Source organism: Rana temporaria, chromosome 9 (genome assembly GCF_905171775.1).
Source record: "Rana temporaria chromosome 9, aRanTem1.1, whole genome shotgun sequence".
Lineage (NCBI taxonomy): Eukaryota > Metazoa > Chordata > Amphibia > Anura > Ranidae > Rana > Rana temporaria.
Window position 1 is genome coordinate 42,017,515 of NC_053497.1, and position 18,450 is coordinate 42,035,964.

General features: G+C 45.9%; 1 protein-coding gene across 1 annotated transcript in view; it reads left to right on the plus strand.

Annotated features, from left to right (window-relative positions):
- Nucleotides 1-8,619, plus strand: part of ZNF541 (zinc finger protein 541) — a 45,931-nt gene extending 37,312 nt beyond the window's left edge. Inside the window, exons 9-10 of the mRNA XM_040325198.1 lie at nt 8,299-8,433; nt 8,509-8,619. Of these exons, the coding sequence (XP_040181132.1) occupies nt 8,299-8,433; nt 8,509-8,619 (246 nt within the window). The remainder of the gene's footprint in view (nt 1-8,298; nt 8,434-8,508) is intronic.
- Nucleotides 8,620-18,450: the final 9,831 nt, after the last annotated feature.

Sequence of the window (18,450 nt, forward strand, 5' to 3'; positions counted from 1 at the left end):
TTTGGAGATAATGTGGGATGGAACTCCTGGCAATAGATTCCTTATATAAAGAGAGGGACCAATGCAAGAGCATATAGTAGGCCAGGAATTGGAATGAAGAGTACCATCTTAGCAAACTGATTGTTGATGACCCACATTACGGTATTATTTCTCAGAAGAAGGTGAAAGATCAGTGATAAAGTAAAGCAGGCAACGAGAAGACTGGTGGGGGCTGGCGCAGAGGACTTGAAGTGAACATAAAATGTGACTGTAAGGGAAGAAACCGGAGAAGAACTGGCAGATATGCCCATATCCGTTATGGCCGCACTAATCCGCTCATGCGCACTAGCAATCGCTGGATTATCGTCAGCTCTGTATCCTGTGTTCCTTGCTCCGATTTGATTACCTGTTACCGACCCGTCTTACTCTGACCTGCTCTGGCTTCTCTCCTGGCTCTGAACCCGGCTTGTTTCGAGGACCTGCTCCTTGCCTGTTCCAGATTGACTTCCTGTGTTTGACTCTGGCTTGATCACAACCACACCTCCTGCCTCTGCTTCTGACTGCCTTCCTGTGCTTGACCCCTGGCCTGGCTTTTGACAACGTCTCTGCTTTTCCACCTGCTAAGATCCGCCAGCTCCTCCAGGGAACCATTGTCTGACCGCCTTCTCTGCTCTGGGGTGTCCACTTCTGGAACCATCAGACAGCTTCATCGGCAGGCAACCCATGCATCTCTGGGTAGAGCACCCTCTGTCTCCATCTCCAGGGGTACTTTGCTCTCCGCTGCAAGGGGAGCCCTCTCGTCACCTCCTGTGACAGGTCTTAGCATATTCCCAACCATCAAAATAAAAAGTAGGCCACCAGTAGTGTCGATTGATCACCAGGAAGAACAATGGGACCCTGAATGGCCCACCACTTTTGGAATCATGTCCCCATGATTTTGTGCCTCAATTCAACTGGGGCAAAAAGTATTATTCAGGAAAACTCACAATTGCTGAGTAACCATGAAATCAATGCATGAGGTAGGAATAATTGTTTCAGGTTTGGTGGCAGACTCCATATTCTGTGTATTAACAGATCTGGAAAATGCATCAACCAGACTTTTGGAAGAACTGTGTTTGTAGGGGGCTGTAAAATTGCATTCTGCAACTAATGTATATTTCTCTTTCGTTCATAGACGGACACAGCCTTCATTGACCTTAGGGTTATGCTTCTTCCTACCAGGAGATTTAGGCAGAATTCTACAGCACTTAAGGTGTTAAAAACCTTTCCTTCATGCCGCTCCTCCCAGGGGGCGTGGCTCCCCCAGGCATAACCCACACCCTGCTCTAGCAGCCTCAGTTTGTTTTCTGCCTAACGACAGGAGGTCAGGCTCTCTCTGGAGTTCCTGTACTCTGGAGTTTTTTTCTTGCGATTTTTCTCGCTTTTATTATTTTGTTCCTGCATTTTTGAATCCTGCGATTCTTCTATCAACAGCCGACTGGGTGACAGGCTGGGTCCTCGACCCTTGTATTCCCCCCATGTTCGGCCTTCGAGCGTGTGCCGGCCCTCAGCTCAGCTTTGGGACGTCCACGACAGGCCCCGTTGCTCCAGGGGAGGCCGGGGAACTTCGGTTCTAGGGCACACATATGACCGGTCTCTATGGCTGTGTCACAGCGTGTCTGGCCGACAGCCATGCCGTTTACGGACGTTGGTTCTGTCTGGGATACCTCCAGCCAGGTAGTCGCAGGACGGGTAAGTAGTGGCCCCTTACTCAGGTAAGTGGTCTGGCTGGTGTTTTCCCTGGGGAGGTCGACTGAGGGTCCGCCCTGCTTTCCTCTCTCCCCTTCCTCTCCCTCCTTCCCCTGACTGGGTAGTGGCTGTGAAGGGGGGCCTCCTGGGTTTTCTTTATTACCACCGGGGCCCGTGTGTTGTTGGGGGACTGTGTTGTTACTCTGGGGGGTGCTGCTGTGTGCTGCTGTGTTCTATGAGTTGATTTTTACCTCAGACAGCGGCAATCTTGGAAATCTCCTTGGTAACGCTGTGATTCTTCCCTGAGGTGACAGACAAAGCACAGCCAGTGCTGCTGTGTTCTATGAGGTAATTTTTACCTCAGATGGCGGCCATCTTGGAAATCTCCTTGGTAACGCTGTGATTCTTCCCTGAGGTAACAAAGCACAGCCAGTGCTGCTGTGTTCTATGAGGTAATTTTTACCTCAGACAGCGGCCATCTTGGAAATCTCCTTGGTAACGCTGACAGACACAGCACAGCCTCTGGTATCTTGTACAGTTTTAGTGCTGTAACAGTTTTTTAGGCCTCTGGTCTCTTCTACCAGTTTTAGTGCTGTAACAGTTTTTAGTGCTGTGAATCTTCTTTGAGGTGACACACATCACAGCCAGCACATCAGAGCACACCTCAGGTTTTTTCAGCTCCCTCTGCAGCTGGGTGGGGTGGTGAATACCAGGGGCCCCCATGCTCTGCAATAGCAGCAAGGAGGTGACCAGTGTTTTTTTTTTTGTCCTGCCTTGCAGGGTGGGTGACTCAGTGCTGACACTATGGAACCTGAGCCAGGTCTCCCTCTCAAGCTATGCCTGAGTTAACCCTTAACGCCCCTTCCCCTGCCACATCTGTTATGTTGGCTGTCCTGGGTTTCTTGCCAGGTTTGAAGCAGCTAGTGCCCGGATGGGGGGGTAAAAAAGCGCCCCCTCCCTGAGCCTGCTCCTGGGGATGACACAGAATCGCTGTTTTTTTCTGGTTCTGTTATGTCAGAGGCTGCGGGTTTAACCCTTATGGATAGTGAGGATGACTCTGCTGCAGTCAGTTGCTGGCAAGAATTTGTTGGAGCTCTTGTTTCTGCGGTGCGTGAGGCTCTAAAAATTGAGGATGTGGCGGAGACACCTCCGTGTCGGTACCAGCAGACTACCACGCACCGCTGAAGTGTTTCCTTGTGTTCCTTATTTGGACAATATGTTATACAAGGAATGGGATGCACCGCAAAAAGTTTGTCAAAAAACTTTGCAACCCGTTACCCCCTTGGGGGGGCTTTAAAAAATAAATAAAAAGTAGGTCTCTCCTCCGCCAGTGGACCCCCCCTGTGTCCAGACTGCGCAAGGCCACCACATTGCCTGTGGAAGGGGCTCCTGCATTTCAGGATCCCACTGATAGGAGAGTGGAGGCCGTGGCCCGCTCCCTATTCACGGTGGTGGGTTCGGCGGTGAGGCCGGCTCTGGCCAGGGCCCCGACTAAAAGGGCGAAGCTCCTGCTGCAGGAGCTGGAAAAAGGACCTCTAAGGTGGCCTTGGTGATGGCCGTTAAGGGTGAACGGTCCTTTTGGGACTTCCCTGAATGGCATCATCGAGGATGCCACGGGTGGTAAGCGCATGCTGTTCCCACAGTCTGGGAAGGGCTAGGGAACTTGCCCTGTGCAAGGACCCTCCTTGCCTACCTCCGAGCGTTTTTTCGCTCGCCCTGTGCGGTGGGGGTAGGTCTACATGCTGCTTGAATCCCCGCTGCGGGGTAGCAGCGCACCTGATACCGCATGCCTAACAAGTCTGCGGACATACCTGCTTCCGCCTGAAGGTCTGCTCCCGCATTGCGACGTGTTTTCCTTGGGGTACAAGATTGAGTTTCTCTCGTCTGCCAAACAGGTTTTTTCCCTCCGGCTTCTGGCCTCCTCCGGTTCGCCGGTTGACTCTGTCAGGGGCTGTCCAGGATCTTCTGGTCAGGGGAGTGATTGTGCCAGTTCCCTCGTTGGAACGGTCTCGGGCTTTTTACTCCATTCTGTTTGTGTCCCCACGGAGGATGGGGCCCGGTCAAACCTGGGCCTCAAGTCCCTCGTTTGTTTTGTCAAGGTGCAAACTTTTAGGTGGTGTCGATTCGCTTGGTAATAGCGGCACTCCATCAGAGGGATTTTCTGGCATTCTTGGATGTCATGAACGTGTACCTGCATATCCTCAAACCACCGGAGATTCTGTGCTTTGCGGTCGGGGGGGACCATTTTCAATTGGTGTCCTTCCCATTCGGCGGGTTTTCGCCAAGGTGCTCGTCCCGATACTGGCCCGGCTGTGACAGCGGGGGTTTGTTATCATGGGATGTCTGGACGACATTCTCCTACGAGCTTCTTCGAGCTCTGCATTGGTGGAGCCGTGTCTATCACGTGTCAAGCTCTCCGAGTGTTCAGCTGGTTTCTGGATTGTCCTGTAATCAGGGTTGATTCCGTCTCTGGGACTGCAATACCTGGGACTAGTCCTGGATTCCTCCGGGGCGGGAGTGTTTTTCTCCTAACGGAAAAACTTCAGACTCTGCTATCTGCTGTGCAGCAGTTGCCGACCCAGAAGCAGTCATCTCTGCGATTTCTGCAGGAAGGTTCTGGGTCAGTTGGTAGCCTCTTTTGAGGCAGTTCCGTATGCCCAATTCCACGCCAGGATACTACGGAGGGAACTGCTGTCACGATGGGACTAGCTTCCGTCATCTCTGGATTACCAGATTCAATTGAGTCATCTGATCATGTCTCCCCTGGTGTGGTGGCTGGCGTTTCCGGTGCTTCGGGCCGGAAAGTCATTTTTCTGCAGGCCACTGGACAGTGGTCACGACGGATGCCAGCCTCTCCGGTTGGGGAGGGGCGCTTGGGGCACCCAATCAGCCCAGGGGCACTGGACTCAGGTGGAGTCCTGCCTACTGATCAACGTTCTGGAGCTCCGAGCAATCAAGCTTTGCCTTGCCAGGTGGTCCCTGGATCTACAGGGCCGACCGGTCAGGATCCTGTCCGATAACACCACGGCCGTGGCGTAGGTTGATCATCAGGGAGGCACACGGAGTTCTGTTGCAGCGACGGGGGTCGCGCGCATCCTTTCGGTGGGCCGAAGGGTCCGTTCCGGCTCTATCGGCCGGGTACATTCCGGGAATACGGAATTGGCTAGCCGACTACCTAGGTCGCTCTGCACTGGGCCAAGGAGAGTGGTCTCTCCACCCGCAGGTGTTTTGGGGTCTGTGCCGAAAGTGGGGCACTCCGGACGGGACTAGCGTCCCGTCTCTATCGGTAGGTGCCACGGTTCGTGGCCAGGTTTAAGGACCCGTGGACGGACGCGTCAGGCGCGTTGGTGGCTCCTTGGGGTCACTGTCGCCTACTTTACACCTTCCCTCCTTGGAAGCTTCTTCCTCGCCTGCTGCGCAGAGTAGAAGCTGTAGGGATTCTATTGGTCCTGATTGCCCCAGATTGGCCGCGTCGCTTCTGGTACGCGGACCAGGTGCGTCTGGTGGCAGACGCCCCCTAGCGTCTTCCCCTGGGAATTGATTTTCTGTTACAGGGTCCGATCTTCCACCCTGTTTCACAGCCACCGGCCTTAGCGGCGTGGCTGTTGAGAACCAGGGGCTTAAGGACCGAGGCCTATTGGGCTCGGTGGTCTCTACCGTGCTGCCTGCACGGAAGTCTACCTCACGTAGGTTTTTTCCTCATACATGGAAGGCCTACTTCTCTGTGTGTGGGGAGATGAACTGGCACTCTCGTACATGCGTTGTGTACAGGATTCTGCTGTCTTTGCAGCAGGGAGTGGTTCAGGCTCTCGCCTTACGTACGGTTAGGAGCCAGATTTCTGCTCTGGCTGTTTTTACTTGCAGCGACCCTTGGCATCGCACTCCTGGGTGCGTGCGTTGGGTCAGGGGGTCTGGCAGGTGGCCCCTCCGGTGCGCCCTCCATTACCCTCATGGGACTTGAATTTAGTCCTTTCAGTGCTTCGGGATGCTCCCTTTGAGGACATTCGGGAGGTTTTTTGTTTATTGTCACAAAAGGTGATTTTATTTCAGGTAGCAATTACCTCGATCAGACGGGTGTCTGTCTGTTCTGGCGGCCTTGTCTTGCAAGGCTCCCTGCTTGGTCATCCGTAAGGATGAGGTGGTGCTGCGGCCGCAGCCGTTTTTTCTCCCTAAGGTCGTTTCGGCTTTTCACTTGGATGTGGACATTGTTCTTCCATCCTTATGTCCTCGGTCGAAATGCCAAGAGGAGGCCACGTTGCATCCTCTGGATGTGGTTCGGGCCCTACGAGTGTACTTATATGTTACGGTTCCGTTCCGGAAGTCGGGCTCACTGTTCGTGTCGGTGGCTGGCCCTACAAGAGGGCCTGGCAGTCTCGTCGGCCACCGTTCCTAGGTGGTTCCGACGGATTGTGCTTCAGGCCTATGCCCTGAAGGGGCGGGCGCCCCCCTTTCGGGTCACGGCGCATTCGACCAGGGCGATCGGGGCCTCTTGGGCTTTCCGACACCAAGCCTCTGTGTTACAGGTGTGTAAGGCTGCGACCTGGTCGTCGGTCCACACTTTTTCAAAGTTTTATAAGGTGGATGTGAGTGCATCTTCTGATGCCTCCTTCGGCCGCAGGGTGTTACAGGCGGCAGTTTAAGGTTGGAGTTCCTCCATTGAGTAACTCCGGCTTTTGTTTGGGGTGTAACCTGTTTTTGCTGTGTTATTTTTCCCACCCCTCGAATTTTTTGACACTGCTTGGGGACGTCCCTAAGGTCAATGAAGGCTGTGTCCGTCTATGAACGAAAGAGAAAAAAGGATTTTTGTACTCACACAGCACATGGCGGTTTACTTTTGAAAAGACTGGAGCGGCATGGCTCTAACTCTAACCCACAGAAGTGCCTACTTAAAATAAAAAAAGGAGCTGAAAGACTTGGCCTTCTCCATAGAACGAAGTCTTGCTTTAATTCTTAAAACAGAAATGTGTATGGGAGACCCAACCTTGGCGTTAGCAATTTTTTTTTTATCAGGTTGAGAAGTGCAGCAATGGAGGTATAGTTCCGTATGAACTGTAGTAGTTGGAAAAGCCAAGGAATTACTAGCAGGCAGAGGCCAGTTGACAATGGCAGAAACCTTTAGGGTCCAAGCACAACCCCAAGTCAGAGAACAGGTACCTCAAGACACTAATGCCCTGTACACACGATTGGATTTTCCGTCAAAAAAAAGTTGGAGTGAGCTTTTAGTCAGAAATTCCGACCGTGTAGCAGAAGAGCTGAACTGCCTAATATGGACTATATTAGGCAGTGGACTATAAACTGAAGGACTTATTAACCACTTAAGGACCCCTTCACGCCGATATACATCGGCAGAATGGCATGGCTGGGCACATCCACGTACATGTACGTGGCTCTTTAAGCCCAGCCGTGGGCTCCTTGACCGCGGGACTCGTGGACCCGATTGCCGCTGGAGTCCCGCGATGTGTGTAAACACAGCTTCCCCATTCTTCACTGTGGCGCTGTCATCGATCATGTGTTCCCTTTTATAGGGAAACACAATCAATGATGTCACGCCTACAGCCACACCCCCCTACAGTAGAAACACAAATGAGGTCACACATAACCCCTTCAGCGCCCCCTTGTGGTTAACTTCCAAACTGCAATTGTCATTTTCACAGTAAACAATGCATTTTTTGCTGTGAAAATGACAATGGTCCCAAAAATGTGTCAGAAATGTCCGCCATAGTGTCGCAGTCACGAAAAAAAAAATAAAAAAACGCTGATCGCCGCCATTAGTAGTAACAAAATATTATTTTTTATAAAAATGCAATAAAACTCCCCTTTTTTGTAAACACTATAAATTGTACGCAAACCAATCGTTAAACGCTTATTGCGATTTTTTTTACCAAGAATAGGTAGAAGAATACGTATCGGCCTAAACTGAGGAAAAAAAATAATGTTTTATACATTTTTGGGGGATATTTATTATAGAAAAAAGTATTTTTGTTTATAACGCATAAAATAAAAACGGCAGAGGTGATCAAATACCACCAAAAGAAAGCTCTATTTGTGGGAAAAAAAGGACGCCAATTTTGTTTGGGAGCCACGTCGCATGATCGTGCAATTGTCAGTTAAAGAGACCCAGTGCCGAATCGCAAAAACTGGCCCGGTCCTTTAGCTGCCTAAAGGTCCGGGTCTTAAGTGGTTAATAAATGGTTGTGGAACAAATCATTTGAGTTTCCATTATTTCTTAAGGGGAAATTTGCTTTGATATACAAGCTTTGGATTACAAGCATGTTTTTGGAACGAATTATGCTCACAATCCAAGGTTTTACTTGTATGTTAAAAAAAGTCAACATTTTCCATGGTGCGCCCGTACTTTGACATGCTGGTATTTGTGCATGCAATATGGGCCCATGCACAAAAAATGTACGAACAAAAACATTTTAATTTTTCCCAAAGCAACCAAGAGCAAGAAATGTTCTTGTTCATAGTATAGTTTCAGACAAATACCATAATGCTAGTCTGCACTTATAGTGAACTGAAGATGCTGTATAAAGCTATAGTAATAATGTCGGACATCTTGGATTTTTGTTACAAACCATTATCCTCTAGATCCCTAAGAAAAATATTTACCAGTGTGTTGAATATTACTATACATGGAAAAAACATATTAAATTTGAGAAACGAGGATCCAGCGCTGCAGAAAACACGTCCAGTTTGGATGGGAGAGAATCTGAATGCAACAAGGTAAGTACAGAAAAACGATTTTACATCCTGTGGTCATACATGACTTAATTCACAATCTTTCATTTAACTGTACAGAACGATGGTTTATCTGGAAACAAAACCACTGTTTTCAGAACAGGATATGAAAGAGATGCCACCCTACAACTTACAGGACGACACCAGAAAGGGAAAAAAAAAAGCCTCTAAGACAGGTGCCATGCAGTGAAAGCGACAGGTAGGGTTTCTACTTAAAGTGGAGTTCCACCCATAAATATAACATTACATCAGTAGTTTTAAAAAAAAATCATTAGTCCTTTACGAATTTTTTTTTTTTTTTTTAGATGCTTTCAAAGTGTTGTTGCTAGGCAGAATAGTTAATCTTCCCGCTTAATGCACCGCACAGACTTCTGGGAATGTAGTGGGTGTAACTTACCAGGAGTCTGTGCACTCCCCAGTCTCAAAGAATCATGTGACTTGGACAGCACAGGTGCTGAAACCTGATCTGACACTGCTTGTGCAGCACTGAGCATGTGCAAGATCTGCAAGGCTGAAATCCAGGAAGTCATACAGTCTGGCTTCATGAGGCCCACACTTAAGATGGCCCCAGTCAATTTCTATTTTATAAAGTGTCTAAATGCTGTAACAACCTAACAAAACGGACCTTAGTTTACAGACTAACTTTAATAGAATACATTAAGCTTGTGTATTACAGGGGTATTTATATTTAAAAAGTTAAATTGTGGCCGGAACTCCGCTTTAATGTTTCAAGAGAAGGATAAGAACATCTATGGAGAGGTGTATAAAAAACCTCTGAGCACATACAAAAAAATTATTATATAAAAATGTATATAGTTTGTACATATATTTATGGAAAAACTAGGGCCCGGATTCACGTAGGAGAGCGCATCGTATCCTATTTACGTTACGCCTCCGCAACTTTGACAGGCAAGTGCAGTATTGTCAAAGCAAAGTTGCGGCGGCAAAGCGTAAATAGGCCGAGTACGCCCGCCTAATTCAAATGTGGAAGATGTGGGCGTGTATTATGTAAACGTATTATGACCCCACGTAAATGACGCTTTCTCCGAACGGCGCATGCGCCGTCCGTGAAAGTATCCCAGTGCGCATGCTCCAAATTAACCCGCAAAAAGCCAATGCTTTCGACGTGAACGTAAATTACGCACAGCCCTATTCGCGAACGACTTACGCAAACGACGTAATCGACAGAAAATTCGACGCTGGCCCGACGTCCATACTTAACATTGGTACGCCTCATATAGCAGGGGTAACTTTACGCCGGAAAAAGCCTAACGTAAACGGCGTATCTGTAATGCGACGGCCGAGCGTACGTTCGTGAATTGGCGTATCTAGGTGATTTACATATTCTAGGCGTAAATCAGCGTACACGCCCCTAGCGGCCAGCGTAAATATGCAGTTAAGATACGACGGCGTAGGAGACTTACGCTGGTCGTATCTTATACTAATTCTGGCGTATCTGATTCTTTGAATCAGGCGCCAAGATACGACGCCTCAGACTCAGAGATACGACGGCGTATCTGGAGATACGCCGTCGTATCTCCTACGTGAATCCGGGCCTAGGTATTTTAAAACCATTGTGTAAGGCCTCATGCACACTGTAAGCTTAAAGGGGTTGTAAAAGTACAATCTTTTTTTTTCCCTATATAGCTTCCTTTACCTTAGTGCAGTCCTCCTTCACTTACCTCATCCTTCCATTTTGCTTTTAAATGTCCTTATTTATTCTGAGAAATACTCACTTCCTGTTCTTCTGTCTGTAACTACACACAGTAATGCAAGGCTTTCTCCCTGGTGTGGAGTGCTCACCCCCTGCCTTGGACTACAGGAGAGTCAGGGCGCTCTCTACGTTGCATATAGAGAAAGGAGCTGTGTGCTAGTGGGCATCCGGACTCTCCTGTAGTCCAAGAGCGGGGGCGAGCCCGACACTCCACACCAGGGAGAAAGTCTCGAACTACTGTGTGTAGTTACAGACAGAAGAACAGGAAGTGAGGATTTCTCAGAAGAAATAAGGACATTTAAAAAGCAAAATGGAAGGATGAGGTAAGTGAAGGAGGACTGCACTAAGGTAAAGGAAGCTATTTAGGAAAAAAAAAATTGTACCTTTACAACCCCTTTAACTACTTGCTACCCAGGCCAATTCTGACACTTCGTTCCAACATGTAAAAATAATAATTTTTTTGCTAGAAAATTACTCAGAACCCCCAAACATTATATATGTTTTTTTTTAACAGAGACCATAGGGAATAAAATGGTGATTGTTGCAACTTTTTATCTCGCACAATATTTGTGCAGTCATTTTTCAAACGTGTTTTTTTGAAAAAAAACAGGTTTCATGCATAAAAAGAAAAAAAACACAGTGTAATGTTAGCCCAATTTGTTTCCATAATGGGAGAGACACACCACGATTCTGGCTTCACAGCCAAGGCGGCTGCATTTTTTCAAATGCAGAGGCTGAGTGCAACGTCATAACATTGCGCCCGGCCTCTGAAAGATCATAGAGAGGTCCGGGGACCAGATTCTCTATGGTCAACTTCTGGCATGGACTGATTCCTTCTCCGGCTCACCGATCGTACGGGCGAGCTGAGAGAAGCACCGGAGGGCTACGTGAGGGGGGGGGCGCCCCCTCCAGCTGCCTGTAAGAATGATTAAGCGGCTAAACAGCCACTATGATTGTTCTAACGATGCAGAGAATTGCCGGCTCTAAAAGAAGATATCTGAATGATCCCTGTAAATGCAAGAATCATTTAGATATCCCCACTCAAAGTCAATGATGTCATATGACGTTGGGCGGGAAGTGGTTAAAAAAAAATTCCCTCCTACAGGAGCTTCATCCACTAAACTGAAAACGCCTATAGTGTGCATGCATACATAGGCTAACAGAGGAGAGTTACCAGGCAGAGAAAAAGTAAAAGCGCAAATGTCTGTATGAGAAGCTTCTTTGAGCTTCAGCGTGCATGAGGCCTAAGTAGATGTTTAATTATAATACACAGTAAACTTAACACAATAGTCACCTGCTACTAAGTCTAACTAAAAGCAGAACTAAACCCTCCTATCCTTTACAGCTAAAGAAGGTTGCTATCTAATGCCCTGTACACACGATCGGTTCGTCTGATGAAAATGGACCGATGGACCATTTTCATCGGACGAACTGATCATGTGTGGGCCCCATCGGTGAAAAAAAATAGAACCTGTTTTAAAATGTTATGGTTAAAAAAAAACGATAGAAAAAAACGATTGTCTGTGGGGAAATCCATCAGTCAAAAATCCACGCATGCTCAGAATCAAGTTGATGCATGCTCGGAAGCATTGAACTACATTTAATTGGATTACAGCACTTTATACTGCGAATCTCATATCTGCATTCATTTGAACTTTAATTAGAGCTGGGGAAATTAAAGATTAATTCCTCGATTAATCTTTAATTTTTTTGATCGATCAAAATTCTTGACATCACCGGACAGCCTGGACAGTGAGACTTACCCTGCTGGATGCGAGCAAACTGCACTCATTGGATTGAGGTACCTTTGCATCTGTGGAGCAGGAGGATGCATCAGGCTCCATCAGGGGAAGGGGGCAAAAATAACCATCGTTTTCGTGTCCTAAGCAGTTTTGTGCAGACAATTCTTTGTGTATCGGCAACATCTGTTCCGTGCAAAAGACTGTTCAGTTCTTCAGGGTATATTGTCAATAAAATGCGATCATCTCTGCTTCCAGAAACTTTAAACACTCTAGTATGTTTGCGTGACTGGCTAAAGTGATGCCTACTTGCCTACTATAAAGTGACTGACCGTCAATATACTAGATATGTTTTATAATTAAAGTTAAACGAACTTTCTACGTTTTTCTTAAAGTTTAATAAGAAAAAAATACTCACGTCAGTGCTACAGTTTGAATTTAAAACGTATTTATGTGAACTGTGCAGTTAAGGCTAGGTTCACACTGCTGCGAATTCAAAATGGCGGTAAAATCTTGATTTTACCGCGATTTCGCTGCTGCGATTTTGGCCGCGATTTAAGAGACATCTGTGCAGGGTTCAATGTAAATCGCGGCCCGAAATCGCAAAAAGTAGTACAGGAACTACTTTTTGAAATCGGTGCAGCGCCGCAGATGCAGCGTCGCACCGATTAGGACAGTGCCATTGCCGACAATTGACGGCAAATGCCGCCGATTTGAGATGCGATTTGACATGTCAAATCGCATCTCAAATCGTTCCAAATCGTACCCAGTGTGAACCAGGGCTAAGTCATGGATTGTGGAAACTAACTAGTGTCGGGTGATTGTATATAGTGTATACCACATTTACCACTGACTAATGCAGAGTTGCAATGCAAGGAGATCAGCTAAAAGTAGTTGGATCTGTATGTGCGTTATAATTAATCGAAATTAATCGATTTTTTTTTAAACGATTAATCGAACACGAAAATTTTAATCAGTAACAGCCCTAAATTTAATATTAATGCTTAATTATGGACATTCATTTTACACTTGTTGCGCCCTTTTTCATTGCTTTCACTTTTTAGCAACAAATGGAGTCTGAGAGATTCTAATATTTCTATGGACTCAAGAACCAATTTGTTAAAGCCAGCAATCGTAAAGCAGTATTGTTGACCGGTTCTTGAGACAGCAGGTCGGGTCAGTCTGGAACTGCCTACAGTCTCACAGGAAACAGAGACTGTCCGAGGAACCAAGTCAACACTTCATTTGATAAAAAAGGGGGAGGGTTGGGACTTTGAATGAGATGCGTTTTTAGCAGTATGCGATTAAATATATTATATATATATATATATATATATATATATATATATGGAATATAAAAAATGTTTCCATAATGGAAATCTCATTCAAAGTCCCAACGCTTCCCCCCTTTTTGATAGATTTACAGGGATGGAGGCCTGTGGTAGTTTTTATCATATGCCTCATCTAAAGTCCCAACCCTATCCCCCCTTTTTTCAACACTTCATTTGATGATCGCATTACAGCTAAAACTACAACGTTTTGGGGCAAACGCAGATCGCCTTCATCAAACATGCCTGATGAAGGGGTCCTGCGTGGCTCTGAAATGTTGATTGTTTTTTAGATAATAAACTAATGTTTTTTTTTTTTCAGTCCTGAAGTTTTTGATGTGATCATCTGATAAAGCGTTGGGCCCTTTTTTTGGAGATTCTTGGTGTGCCGATCATACATCACGAGAGCCATCCAGGTTAAAGTGGTTGCAAAGCTTTGTGTTTTTTCACCTTAAAGGGGTTGTAAAGGAAACACATTTTCATAATAAGCATCCTTTACCCGCAGACATTCCCCTTTTCACTTCCTCATTGTTGTTTTTTGCTCAGAAGTTGCTCTATTTCTTCTCTGTTCTGTTCACTTCCTGCTCGTCTGATTGTTACTCACCACCGTGAAGGGAGGCTTTACTGCGGTGGTCAGTGACGTGCTCGCCCCCTCCTGGGAACTACATCTGTGCGGCAGGACGCTCTCTACATGTTAGAGACCTCAAGGAGGTGTAAATTACTGGGCGTGCCGCAATTCATACTGGGAAATGTAGTTCTTACATGAACGAGCGCCGCAAACCAGGAAGTGAATGAGAGAACAGAAACTAGAACGCCGGAGGTGATATAGATGAAGGAATTTAATAGGTATTTACTCGTTTTAACAGAATCATTACACTATTCTGTCTGTCTACCTTGCAGACACTAATTTTAGGCAAAACATTTTTTTCCTTTACAACTCCTTTAATGCATCCTATGATGTAAATCTGAGGGGTAGATCTGAAACGAGGGGAAGCTCTGCTGATTTTATCGTCCAATCATGTGCTAGCTAAAATGCTGTGTATTTTCCTTGCATGTCCCCCTCAGATCTACAGTGACTGCACTTTCAGTGCACTTTGTACTTGTAGTGCAAAGTGGATTTGCCTTTTGTAAACAACCCCCAGAGTTTTAATTTATTCATGGCTTATTTAGTGTAATGCCAGAGTTCTATAACCATTCATTTTATCTTAAGGTATTCGACAAGATAAAGAGCATTGTCGACAGAAGATGGCGGATTTACTGAAGATTTGTGAGGAAGCAACAGCTGCTTATTAACAATATTCTAATCTGCTCCTGTGGACTTTAGGAGCAAATTTATAAAACTGCCGATGTGGGATCTAAAAAGGCCATAAGAAAATGCAAAAAAGTTAATGAGTGAAGTTTAATAATTTAAGGAAATTTCTTTTCTGGAGTTTTAATGGACTTGGGCACCTACTTCAAGTGGCTAGAAACTTTTTTGAAAGTACTGAAGAGAGACCTCTGATGCCTCTACTTTAATACCAACCAACATCATTTGCACTTTAGTTCAGTAGTAAAGAGGCTTGCCCTTTGTGACATGCTGTAAAGTCAGACTGGTTGTCAGGACCGTCATTGGCAAACGGCTAGAACCAAAAATGTCCCTTCAGATGACCAAGGCCAGTTGAGCAACACATGCATTTGCCAATTTGTTCCCAGTCAACAAATGGTCTCGCCCAGGGCTGTCTTAATGAGAGGGCACACCTGGGCACTGCCCAGGGGCCCCTGCCCTTTCCCCAAAGCAGCTGGTCCTTGAGCCCGGGCTGCCCCTTTACATCCCAGATATCTCCCCAGCACTCTGACCCCTCTACACCCTAGATATCCCCTACCTCCTAGATTTCTGTTTACCTGCACTGTCTCCATTGTAGGGGCCCCAGAGCATTACTTTGCCCAGGGGCCCATGATGCCATTAAGACGGCACTGGTCTCGCCCAGATTTGGTACTAGTCAAGCTGTACATCAGACACATGCATGGTTTCTGTAAATTGGATTTAGACAAGCAGGAGGTAAGCCATTATCAACCTGTTATCAGGCAACAACATCCTTTAAGACCAGGCTATTGGTCTGGTCAACTGCAGTGCTTTCAAACAAAATCTAGGTGGAGAACCTTTTTAAAAGAACAGGTTCTAAGGCTTACATAATAGCTACTTAGGCAGCCCTGAGGCCTTTACAAGTACGCTACTTATAAATAAATATTTATTTATTATGTGCCGATATATGAAACCGACCCTTTAAAAAAACTGGCCACATTATGCGTTGCCCACAACCAGGTACACGCTTATATTAAAGTGAGCCTTTTTCTTACAGGTTTTAGTGTCTAGACTTTTTTTTTTTTCTCAAAAAAGGATGTTTATTGACAAATATGACAAAAATACATGGGTACATACATCTTGTCTGTTACATAGCTTTTTTTTTTTTTTTTGTTTTTGTTATATACATCCATGTTATACCGTTCAGGGTAATGAAATAATATAAAACATCAAAAATAAATCAACAAAAGAAAGAACTTCTGAAATGCTACGTTCTCCTCCCATCTAATCCTTGCATTATACATTAATACACTCTTTAAGAGTACTGACATGCTCTTACACTCCGTATCCCCTTCCAGTGTATTACTGGGTCCACTCTTAGTGTCTAGACTTTAGTTTAAGTTTTATTATTAATTTTTACTCAAGATCTTTACTCGTTTTTTAAGTTAAGTTTATGCAGTTTCACATCTGCAAAGTGTGAGGAGGCACAGTGCTGCATATTTGCCAGTAGATTGAAAAGCCCTTGAAGACCCTAGCAAGGGAAGTCTTCCCCCGGTAACCCCAGCTTTGAGATCTCTGTTGGTTTATACCAGGGATATGCAATTAGCGGACCTCCAGCTGTTGCAAAACTACAAGTCCCATCATGCCTCTGGGTGTCATGCTTTTGGCTGTCAGAGTCTTGCTATGCCTCATGGGACTTGTAGTTCTGCAACAGCTGAAGGTCCGCTAATTGCATATCCCTGTTTTATACCATATACTGGTGTAATGACTTTGCTTAAAAACGGAGGTCCACACAAAAAGTGAACCTCCGCTTTTTGGAACCCTCCCCCCCTCCGGTGTCACATTTGGCACCTTTCAGGGAGGGGGGTATAATACAGGTATTTGCACCCACTTCCGGGAATAGACTCCCCCCCCCCCCACTGTCTTCTGGGAAGCACACTGGTCCCAGGAGACAGCGGGGACCAGTGAGGACGGGCCGCACCGCTCACGCATGCCCAGTAGGGAAGCGGGCAGTGAAGCCGCAACGCTTCACTTCCCGATACCCTCACCGAGGATGGTGGCGGGGGGCAGCTGAGAGACAAGCGACTGCTCGGCCGCCGACATCGCGGGCACAATGGACAGGTAAGTGTCCATTAAAAGTTAGCAGCTGCAGTATTTGTAGCTGCTGGCTTTTACAAAAAAAAAAAAAAAATAATAATAAAAAAAAATTGGATAGACCTCCGCTTTAATTCGGTTTTACTCCTACGGGGAATACAGCAAAGGGTATAACAGTTATGCATATTATACTTGTGCTTATACTGCACAAGAGGGAAGATTTTTTCACTCAAATTGAATTTTAGGAAGACAATAGGTCATTTAGCTCAAAGGGATCCACTCACAACTGGGCTATTTTTAATAGATGTATCCTTCAAAATAAATACTTGTTGAAATAAGCAAATAGTTTATATCCCTTTTAGCAGTAAGAGAGCAGCAAAAACACAGGGGTTGGTTTACTAAAACGGGAGAGAGCAAAATCTGGTGCATCTGTGCATAGATACCAAGGATTTTTGTCAAAGCCTAAAGAATAAGTTCACTTTAAAATAAATGCATATTTTTCTGCAGGTAAAGAAAAAAAAAGTGAAGATATTTATTTTGGGGCCTGTAAAACATTGCACCAGCGCACTCAGTAGATCTGCAGATGTCAGTGTATCTGCAAGCCCATACAGGCAAGCAGATACATTGACAGGAAGTATCAATGAACTACCACGGCACTCAACAGCACCGTAATTACAAGCTGTGTGAATGAATGACGTGGGCAAAATCAGGCAGCTGCTGCAGCATTGCAATACAGGCAACAGGTGAAACATGTAACATTTTACCAAAGGTGAACTTATCCTTCAGCCCAAATTCACATTGGGCCGATTTGGCATGCGATTTGACGTCAAATGCCGTCGTATGCCAAATCAGAGCCAAATTGCCAGCAATGGCACCGTCCAAATCGATGCGCCGTTGACTTTGCGTCACCGCACAGATTCCCAAAAGTAGTTTCTGCACTACTTTTGCCAACTTCGGGGGCGATTTCAATAGACATCTGTGCATTAACCCACACAGATGTCTGTCAAATCGCCCCCCCCGAAGTTGGACTGAAATCCCGTTTTGAAATTGTACCAGTTTAGCTGAACCGATTTCAAACTGCCCTCAGTGTGAACAAGGGCTTAATTGAACAAGCTAAAAGTTAGAAGCAGATTGGCTACCATGCACAGCTGCACCAGATTTTGCACTTTCCAACTTTAGTAAGTCCAGTACTTCACACTCATATTTTTTTTTTTTATATATACAATTTTTTTTTTAATTATATACACACCACACACCCACCTTTGATAGCAGATTGCCCTATGTTCTGTATGATCTAAAAAGACCATGCCGAGGAGCGGGACTTTTCACACAGGCCCAGAGATTCTTAGCTAGTACATTAGGCAGGGGCCACACACAAGCTATAATCTGCAGAAATTCAGGCATTAGATACCTTTTCAATGCCCCAATCCCCTTCCCCATAGCAGGGGTTAAAAATGCTCATTTAGTCCAGGGGCACAGGAATAAGGTGTATTACTTAGCCTAGCCTTCACTTTGGCAGGCTTCAGCGCTGATCTCAAGCTTCGGGTTGTGGGTGATAACTCAGCATCATCATGCACAATGCAGGGATGTTATATGCGAGATGGGGAGCATGTGATCACGGGCCAAAGCACTTTAGTGAGGATTTTGCGTCGGACCGGTCGCACAGTTGGCAATGAATAGGGTAAGTAATACACCTTATCCCTACAACACTAATCAAGCATTTAACACTTGCAGTGGAAGGACCGGGGGGGGGGGGGGGGTTACCCACTGCAAGGGTGGATTTTGTCTAATTCTCAGAGTCCAGGTTTAAGCATGTATCTGACAGTTATATTTTTTTATGCAAGC